This window comes from Lontra canadensis, unplaced genomic scaffold, assembly GCF_010015895.1.
Source record: "Lontra canadensis isolate GAN:19392208 unplaced genomic scaffold, GSC_riverotter_1.0 scaffold107, whole genome shotgun sequence".
NCBI classification, from domain to species: Eukaryota; Metazoa; Chordata; class Mammalia; order Carnivora; family Mustelidae; genus Lontra; species Lontra canadensis.
Genome location: NW_022631101.1, coordinates 2,949,572 through 2,959,132, shown reverse-complemented (window position 1 = coordinate 2,959,132; position 9,561 = coordinate 2,949,572). Strand labels below are relative to the sequence as shown.

Here is a 9,561-nt window from a genome sequence, read left to right as displayed (position 1 = left end):
TCCCCACCCTTTTGGGGGGTTTTGGTTTTTTCCTGGAAATTCCACAGCTGAGTCACATGTGCCATAAGAGGCGAAAATCACTGAGCAGGACAGGTCTTTCCTTCCCAACATATAACTTCATTTATTCACTTAACAGATGTTAAGTGAACATAGTTCAGAGGTTACCACGTGAGGGAGAAGCAGCCTGAAGAAAACATTCTTGAGAAGCAGAATTAGACCCCACGTTCAACTGACACAGTGAGTATCTACTAAGCACCTACTGTATGCCATGCCTGGTCTAGGCCCTGGGAATACAGCATGAAACCACACAGCCAGACCCTGCCCTCCAGGATTTGGTCACCAAATCCCAAGGTCGAGAAGGGACACAAACTCCCCTTCACCACCCTCCAGATCCCATGTGCCTTCGAGAAGTTTCCCCGTGTGTCTCTTACGTAACGTCCCTGGTGCTTGGCAAAGGGGCTGGCAGAGTCTTCGGATTTCCAACACCTATTTACTGAATGCTTAACTTTGTGTCCAGCCTTGTGGTCCAGGACTGGGGATCTGACTGTGACCAAGGGACATCTAGTCACTACCTTCATGGATCCCGCTGTCCTTGTTTATTGTGTGCACGCACGTAAGCTTTCTACCTTGTGTGTGTGTGTGTGTGTGTGTGTGTGACAGATCACTCAAGGTGGCAGGACAGTTGGCCAAGTCATGTCTTCTGGAAATGATGTACAGATGGATACAGAGTCCTTAAACTCCTGATGCCTTTATAGGTCCAAAAAAAAAAAAGCACATACATGAACCCCTTAAGACCCCAGAGTCAGAAACACTGGGTTAACACCCAGTCTCCACCACTTTTGAATCCTATCAGAGCCACAATTTCATCCTCTGTAAATTGGGATAATGAAGACCTTTGCAGAGTTGGAAGGGTTCGTTGAGAATGATGCATAAAGGCTGACCAGGCACACAGGACAATAAATGCTGAGTAAATGAATGCAGAGTAACCACAGCCGGGTGGTTGTCAGCATTCCGTGACAATCGGGGCCAACGTGCCGGCACCAAGTAGGTATTCAGTGAAGGAGGTGGTTATTTGCCGGGACAGACAGCCAGATCCTTCTTCGTTGAGTAGGAATCCATTTAACCACTTTAAAGGGAACGTGATGAAGACAACAGACTGTGAACTATCTTGTTTGGATTCCACTACTGCTGCTTACCAGCGGTGCGATCAGACGCAGATTACCTCTGGAGCCTCGATTCCTTCGTAAAACCTAGTAATTGCCTCAGCCTGCTTCTGAGTTTGAAATAAATGAATAGATGGAAAGCGCTTAGAACACCTCCTGGTACGTAAGGACGATACGGAGTTTTAGGATTACTACTCTACCTTCCACACTGCACAATGAGACCGCCCCCCAATTCAGGCCACAACCGGCCAGCGGCAGCCCAGCCCCTCGACTCAGAAAAGGAGCGGAGAGGAGCGCGCACGCGCAGTGGGGCAGTCTTATGGGAAGAAAGCCCGGGCAGCCCGGCGGGTGGCCATCTTGGTAAAGGGCAGCGACGGCAGCTTCTTGACGTCATCAGTCTGCGCGACGTGCGGGCAGCCGGCGGTTTGGGTCGCATCGGGAGCTGTGGGTAGGTAGGGAGGGTGGGCGGCGGCGCCGGGCGCTGTCGGGGGTGAGTGGTTGAGGGGCGTGATGGGGGAGGCGGCCGTGGCCGCAGGGCCGTGCCCGCTGCGCGAGGATAGCTTCACGCGCTTCTCGTCGCAGAGCAATGTGTACGGGCTGGCGGGCGGCGCGGGCGGGCGCGGGGAGCTGCTGGCCGCCACCCTTAAAGGCAAGGTACTGGGCTTCCGCTACCAAGACCTCCGACAGAAAATCCGTCCCGTGGCCAAGGAGCTGCAGTTCAACTACATTCCCGGTGCGTGGCGCCATGGGGTTGGGGGGTGGGGGCCTCGAACTTGGTGTTGAGAAGGTTTCTGAGGCTCTAAGCTGGGTCACTGCGGTGAGAGAATGGGATCAGTGTGACTGAAAGGGATCAAGGCTGATAATCGGGAGGCATCTTGTCAATGGTTAGGGTTCAGGATTCCTCAGATCCGGAGGTTAGGATCCCTCGTACCACGGCTGCGATCAGGATTCACAGGGACCGGGAGATGATGGTAATTGCCATGGTCAGAGATTAGTGAGTCCTAGAGATCACGGGTCACCATGATTGCATATATAGGGTTCTGCCTGACGTGCACTTTGTCCCCTCCCAGTGGATGCAGAGATTGTCTCCATCGACACCTTCAACAAGTCACCCCCAAAGCGGGGCCTGGTGGTGGGGATCACGTTCATCAAGGTATCCAGGCCCCCTCCATCCACCCATTCCCTCCTACAGTCCCTGTAAGTCTGACCCAAATCCCTCTCACTGCCCCTGCTCTCCCCTGAGGCCAGTTTCCTACCTCAGGATTCAGGGGACAAGGGCAGCCCCTTCCTTAACATTTACTGCGACTACGAGCCTGGCTCTGAGTACAACCTTGACTCCATTGCGCGTAAGTGTGGCCTCAAGGGAAGGAGGGATGGGGAAGATGGGAGGGGGCACCTGTCGGGTGCCCAGTCCCCATCTGCGTGTGCTCCCCTTACAGAGAGCTGCCTGAACCTGGAGCTCCAGTTCACTCCTTTCCAGCTGTGCCATGCAGAGTATGTAAGCTGCAGGTGTCATACAACAGAGAGTGTGTGTGTGTGTGTGTGTGTGTGTGCGCGCGCGTGCACACATGCACGCGCGTGTACACACAGCGGAGGCTCCTGCCAACAAGGCAACAAACCTGCCTGTAGACAGTCAGACTCCAGTTTTGTTTTTTAGAACATTGTGCTTTTAAAGTGGCTGTGGACCAGCCTCAGCCCCGAGCTAGCTAATCTGAGAGCTGATTGAGCACCTGTGTTCTGGACATCTAGAATCTTGGGTTCCGGTGTGCTAGATTTGGATCTTGTAAGATCCAGAGATACTGAGATTTCTAGAGTCACAAGTTCTGAGATCCCAAGATTTTAAAATTCTTCAGTTTGGTAATTCTGAGATTCTTTAGTGATAAAGTTGTTCTCCTATTTTGTATTCTCATATTTCAAGGAGACGGAATACAGACCGTCTAGAACGTGAGGTTTCTAGAATCCCAAAGTGTGAAAATTCACTCGAGCTCTGAATTCCATTTTAGAACACCAGTGGTCTAGCACAGTGAGTAGCCAAGTTTTTCTGTTAAGGGCTAGATCCTCTATCTTTCTCTCTTTTTTTAATAGAGAGAGAGATCACAAGTAGGCAGAGAGGCAAGCAGAGAGAGAGGGGGAACGGGCTCCCCACTGAGCAGAGAGCCCGATGCAGGGCTTGATCCCAGGACCCTGAGATCATGACCTGAGCTGAAGGCAGAGGCTTAACCCACTGAGCCACCCAGGCACCCCTAGATCCTCTCTCTTATAACTACTCAGCTGTGCCACTGTAGCAAGAAATTGATACTTTGTAAGTAATTGGTGTAGCTGTGTTTCAATAAAACTTTATTTATAGCAACAGGGGGTAAGTTGGATTTGGTCTGTAGGTCATAGTTTGCCAGCCTCTGGTTTAGCAGGTGAGAATTCTAGAAGCTGATGTTCTGGATTCTAGGATTTGGATGTTCTGCTCTTTTATGGTGGCAGTTTCTAGAAGTTCAATTATTTCAAAGGAGGTGGAAAACAGAACTTCTGGAACACCGAAGTTCTAGATTAAAGAGGTTCTGGTATTCTAGAACACGGGAGTCCCATGTTCCGTGCCTGAATTCACAGTCAGAATGAGGGTTCTAGCAGGTGAGGGCTCTAGAAACAGAAGGTTTCTGCGATTCTGAGATCAGAAAGTTCTGCCACACTGGGGCTTTAGATTTCTCTGCTTTCAGGGTCCAGGTCGGGAATCAACTGGAGACAGTGTTTCTCCTGAGTGGGAATGACCCAGCCATTCATCTGTACAAGGAGGTGAGGCAGAGGGAGGCACGGTGGGCAGGGCCCTGCCCGGGCTGCCACGGGCTGGTGCTGGGTGTGAGGCTGGCCACTGACTCCCAGGTCGGGGGTTGGGTGGGGGTTGGTCTTGGTTCCCCCAGAATGAGGGGCTGCATCAGTTTGAAGAACAGCCCGTGGAAAACCTCTTCCCAGAGCTCACGAACCTGACCAGTAGGTAAGAGAGCCCCTGGAAAGCGAGGCCCATGGGGGTGGGAGCAGGGAGCCTCAGAGGAATCAGGGACAGCGGGGATAGAGATGACCTCAGAGAAATTGGGCAGGGGAGGGGACTTCAGCAAACTCAGGCCACTTGGGAGAAGCTGGTCAATGGTGGTGTTCACAGAGAAAACACAAAACAGACTCAGGGAGATCTAAGAAGGCGGGTGGTAGGGGTAACCTCAGAGAAATCAGACTCCCCAGCAGGGTCCCAGGGCTACAGGAAGGGGGTGGATGCTCCTTGAGGGGCAGAACATGGGGCCAGGACCCAGTGATGCCCTCCGGCCATACTGTCCGCCCACCCGCCCACCAGTGTCCTCTGGCTTGACGTCCACAACCTCCCTGGCACATCCCGGCGACTCTCCGCCCTTGGCTGTCAGAGCGGTTATGTCCGAGTTGCCCACGTGGACCAGCGAAGCCAAGGTGACGGCTGGGATGGGGGCCGGGCAGGGGGCTAGGGGCTGGGGACAGAGCCCTGAGTTCCCCCCTTCCCCCACAGAGGTCCTGCAGACTTGGACGATCCTGCAGGACGGCCCCATCTCCCGGGTGATTGTGTTCAGCCTCTCGGCCCCCAGGGGTGAGCTTCGGGCCTGTGGGGGGTGGGCAACTCCACAGGCTCGGCCCCCCTACCCCAGATTCATGCCCTTTTCCCAAAGTGTCCGACCCCTCCGCACCTCCCCCATCCCTCCCTGGCCCACTCCCTCCCCTTCGTGCTCTCCAACTGTACTTCAGTGACTTAGTGCCCCCCATGGTCTAATCGAGACCTAACCTGGTGTTGAACTTCTGCCTTTCCCTTGGTGGTCTAACTCACAACCTGCAGACTTCCTCTGTTCCTACACCTCCCCCCCCCCCCCCCCCCCCCCCCCCCCCCCCCCCCCCCCCCCCCCCGCCTCGTCACCTGTCTCTTGCTGCAATCTAAGCCTGAGCTCCTCTCCCAGCCCCACCCCCAACCCCAGGGACTCCACGCTGCCCTCCTCCTCCTCCCCCGGCTCCCCTTTACCCGCACCTGTTGCTCCGTTCCTGTTGCTGGGCCCTTCCCTGGCGTCTCCCCTCCCTGACCTCTAGTGATCTGACCTCGATGCATCCCTCCCTAGCACAACTTCGGATCTCTGCCTTCACACAGAGTAGGGGGGTGTGAGGAGCCTGGAGCCTGTCCCCTCAGTGCCCCCCATCCATGTCCCTTCTCCAGAGACCAAGGACCCCACACAGCGGGAAGAGTACAGCTTGCTCGTGGCCAGCATGTTGGAGCCGGCAGTGGTGTATAGGTGAGGGCTTGTTCCAGGTGGGGCGGGTCAAGCGGTTGTGCCCCGGGGAGGGGAGCGTCAGTGTTTGGGTCTGGAACTGGTCGGGGCTACGTTGAGGCCTTGGGATGAGAACCGAGATGCCCACTACCCCCAGACAAGTGTGTGGGCAAGAGCTTTTGAGCCGACTCGGCGCATAAGAAAGCCTTGATTCAGAGGGTTGGCCAGTTTCTGGGGCGTACCTCTTCCCACCATGGTGGGTTTCAAGTCAGCTGGCAAAATTTCTGGAAAATGTCGCAGTCTGCTCTCAGGAACCAGAGCCAGCCAGCTATGGCTCTCCTGGTGGGCAGCACAGGTGTCCAAGTGGGGTCCGAGCCCCCCACGCCAGCCTCCCAGAGGCCTTGTGCATGTCCAGACTGGAGGCAAGGGTGTTGCCAGAAAGGGCAACAGGGTCCTCTGTGCAGGGGTGAGACGGCCCCGCCTCTAGGGGGCAGTGTGGGTGGGTGTCCCTTCTGGGCAACAGTGAACAGTCTGAGGGAATGATTTGGGTTCCCCTTGGTGGATGTGCAGACGGCCAGGCTGGAGACGAGGGGGTCTGGGTGTCGGGAGGAACAGCGTGGCCCAGACCCGGGAAGGGGAAGCCCTGTGGGCGCCCCCAGGCCCGGCCTGCCGCCTAGAGGGGGCAGGCACTGTGGTGTGACTTTGGTCTCCTTGCCACCTCTGGGGACCCTCAGGGACCTGCTGAGCCGGGGCCTCGAGGACCAGCTTCTCCTGCCCGGCAGTGACCAGTTTGACAGTGTCCTCTGTGGCTTGGTCACCGACGTGGATCTGGACGGGAGGCCTGAAGTCCTGGTGGCCACCTACGGGCAGGTGAGGCTGAGGGATGGGACCACCGCCGCGTGTCCCCTCCCACTGCCCTGCATCCCCGTGTGACCCTCGCACCCGCCCCCAACCCCCTGCAGGAGCTGCTCTGTTACAAGTACTTTGGCCCGGAGTGCGGGCTGCCCCAGGCCGAGCACGGATTTCGCCTGCTGTGGCAACGGGGCTTCTCCAGCCCGCTGCTGGCCATGGCGCACGTGGACCTGACCGGGGATGGGCTGCAGGAGCTCGCCGTGGTCTCCCTGAAGGGCGTGCACATCCTGCAGGTAGCCGGGCTCCCCACCTTGGGTTCACCTCGCTGAGCCTGACCTTGGGGTGGGGGTGGGGGGATCAGTGCACCCCTGTTCTGTCAAGGAAACACAGAAGGGGACGGGGAGACGCCCCACGAGGAGGTGCATTCAGGGGCCCGACCGCACAGGAGCTCGGCAAGCCTGAGCCCACCTTCAGCGGGGGGACCGTGGGCCACTGGCTCCCACCCCCGGAGGAAGGAGTAACTGTTTCCAGGAGGCAGTTCCTGTTGGCCAAGGACAAGTCCCGAGAGACGGGGCAGACGGGGCAGCCAATCGGGAGGGGACCGTCCTGCCAAAGGGAACCCACCCGGGCAGCTGTCAGCCCCCAGCCACCCTCAGCCTCCCCACCTTCAGTCCTTGGCTCCGCGCCCTTTGTCTGACTCTCTCCCTTTGCCCTCCCTGCAACCCCTACCCCCTTCCCTGTGCCCTGACCTCAGTCCTTCCTCTGGGGTCTAACCTCTGCCCTCCACAGCAGGCGGGGACTTACCCTCCCTGTAGTCCAACCTCCAGCCCTCCCGCAACCAGTCTCCGGCTTTCCCCTGGCATCTAACTAACCTTGAACCTTCCCGCTTTGGCCTGACCCCTGAACCTCCCGTAGTGAACCAGCCCTTGAGCCGCGGGCTCTGCCTTCTGCCGCACGTAGACCCCCTCACTCCTACCGCATAGCAGCCCAACTGCCATAACCCCCGCTGGGGTCTAGTACCCAACCGCTCCAGTGGTCCAGGGTCTAACCCTAATCCCCACTGCAGCTCATCCATTCTGACCTCTGACCTTTCCCCTGTGGCCAGCCGCCACCTCTCAGGCTGTGCTCTACTTTTGTTTCCTGGCATGTTGTTTGCCTTCTGCTTGCCTCTGGTGTACCTCCAAGGCCCTGTCTCTAGGGTCTAGCCTGGGTGCTTTCTCTCAGAGGTCAAGCATACTGGCTCCTCTGCAGGCTTTGCCTGGGTCTTTTCCTACGTTCTGTACCTCAATGGAATGGGCGAGGTTAGACCTCAGCAGAAAGGAGAAAGGCTGGACCCCAGTGGAAAGGTCTGAGGTTAGAGCCTAAACCGAAAGGACATAGGTTAGATCCCAGTGGAAGAGGCTGGGGTCCAACCGTGGGACAGAGGACTTCCCTTTACTGTGGTCGAACCATCCCCTCGACCCTCTGCCCTCATTCAAGCCATGTCACTGTAATCTCTTCTGTCCCTTCTATTGGGGTCCAGCCTGAGGCCCTCCAACCAGGGACTCACTCTGTCCCTCACGTGGTGCCACATTCTTCCCTTTTTCACTTTGCTGGTTTCCTCCTGCCCCTTATTAGCCTGTCCTTTGTCATCAAGGTCTCACCTTTGTCTCCCCCACTATGGTCTAACTTCAGCCTCACTACCGTACAATGTATGTCTCTCCCGTGTTTCGGTCCTTCCCTGTCCCTTCTGAGTTCAAACCTCACACCCGCACATTTCGGCCAAGGCTCTGTCCCTCCCACTGGAAATTCACCGAAGGCCGTCCTCCTGGGTCTAACCTTCACTCCATCACAGAGACCCACTCCCACCCCACACGCTGGTCCACTCTCTGACCTCCCGCCGCCGAGCTCCCGTGTGGTCTAACCTGTGCCCCTCCTGATCTTTCTCAGCACCCGCCCCCTCTTGTTCCCCACAGCACAGCCTGGTCCAGGCATCAGAGCTGGTTCTGACCCGGCTTCGGCATGAAGTGCAGCAGAAGAAACATCAGTCACAGAGGCCTGGGGACAGGGCGGGTCCGGGGCCCACTGAGACCCCAGCCTCCTGAGCTCCCACCCACTGCCCGTCCCAGGCCCAGGGGCAGTCACTGGAGTAATCGCCTCTAGCCGTTCACAGTGGGGAAGCCTCCTGAAGGAACGGAGGGTCTCCCCAGGCCCCCCAGGATGGTGGAACTGGAAGTCAGTGCTGACTCTGACCCCTTGTGCCCTGCAGGCCTGGCTGACGCACTCCTGTCTCTGTACCTCAGTGTCCCCGTTTGAAAAATGGGACAATCTCACCCCCCCCCCCCCCCCGTCACCCCCATGGAGACTTGGTCAACCTGTGATTATTTATATGTCCAGAGGAAGCAAACTTGAGTTGTCTTCATTCTTTTGTTCTGGCAAGTGTTTGACAACTGCCGTGGGCCAGGCTCATTGTTGGGTGCTGGATTCTCCCAGAAGAATAGGAGAGAGGGGCACATGGGGAGAGAAAAATCCAAAGTTCAACCTAGAAGTGGGACTGAGGTGAGATCCTAGCGTAAACCTTAGAGGACAGAAATGAGGACCTGCCATAAAGGCTGAAATGAAACCAACGTGGAAGAGATTACAAAAGCCAAGGAAAAGGACTGAGGTTAGACCCCCACGGGGAAAGTACAGAAATTAAGCCTCAGAGGAAAGATATAGGTGAGAAGGGCTGTTGTGGGAAACTGTGGTCAAATTGCAACAAAGGGTTTGAGGCTAGACCCCACCACCACCACCATGAGTAATGCTGAGGTTGGACCCCCAACAAACTACTGTGGTTAGACTTTGTGCCAAGGGCCCCGGTCAGACCCCAGCAGAAAGCAACTGAGTTTAGATCCCAGTTGAGGCATTTGAGATGGAACCCAGGCGGGAAAGACCCCTGGTGAGCCATGCTGAAAGGCCCAGGATTAGACCTGATTGGACTGGAAAAGACTGGAAAGCCCAGGGGATCCAGGAACCAGGGAGTCTGAGACAGGGCTGATTTCCCTGGCCCAAGGCTGGGAGGCCTTTAGAAATTGCTCCCTCCTGTGGCCCTGTCTAAGGCAAGGGAGAAGGAAGCAAAGGCCTGTATTTGCAGGACCAGTGGAGGGCAGGAATCAGAACTCTCGCCCTCCCCCCACAGGCCAGGAATAGCTTCTGTGGGTGGGGGGATTGTTGGGGAAGAAATTCCTGAGCGGGATCCAGGCTGGTGGGGAGGGTGGGCTTTTTCGTCCGTGGGACAGGTCTTGGGTGGGACTCCTGCTTCCCAG

General features: G+C 56.8%; 1 protein-coding gene across 2 annotated transcripts; it reads left to right on the top strand.

The window, feature by feature from the left end:
- The first annotated feature begins 1,609 nt into the window (after positions 1 to 1,609).
- Positions 1,610 to 8,594, top strand: KPTN (kaptin, actin binding protein). Of its 2 annotated transcripts, none has more exons than XM_032839232.1 (12): positions 1,610 to 1,896; positions 2,234 to 2,316; positions 2,425 to 2,509; positions 2,603 to 2,657; positions 3,872 to 3,947; positions 4,073 to 4,146; positions 4,498 to 4,607; positions 4,684 to 4,761; positions 5,374 to 5,449; positions 6,160 to 6,295; positions 6,388 to 6,570; positions 8,233 to 8,594. In XM_032839232.1, exons 1-12 carry the CDS (start codon positions 1,674 to 1,676, stop codon positions 8,359 to 8,361), a joined length of 1,308 nt encoding a protein of 435 aa, XP_032695123.1. In that variant the 5' UTR covers positions 1,610 to 1,673; the 3' UTR covers positions 8,362 to 8,594. The 2 variants fall into 2 exon arrangements, with proteins under 2 accessions (XP_032695123.1, XP_032695124.1); XM_032839233.1 differs by having other exon boundaries at positions 1,620 to 1,896; positions 2,412 to 2,509.
- Positions 8,595 to 9,561: the final 967 nt, after the last annotated feature.

Excerpts from the sequence above, each read along its gene's own strand:
- KPTN (XM_032839232.1), top strand. The coding sequence starts at position 1,674 with ATGGGGGAGGCGGCCGTGGCCGCAGGGCCGTGCCCGCTGCGCGAGGAT. Across the intron at positions 2,510-2,602 it reads CAACCTTGACTCCATTGCGC|AGAGCTGCCTGAACCTGGAG; the intron begins GTAAGTGTGGCC and ends CTCCCCTTACAG. Across the intron at positions 6,571-8,232 it reads AGGGCGTGCACATCCTGCAG|CACAGCCTGGTCCAGGCATC; the intron begins GTAGCCGGGCTC and ends TGTTCCCCACAG.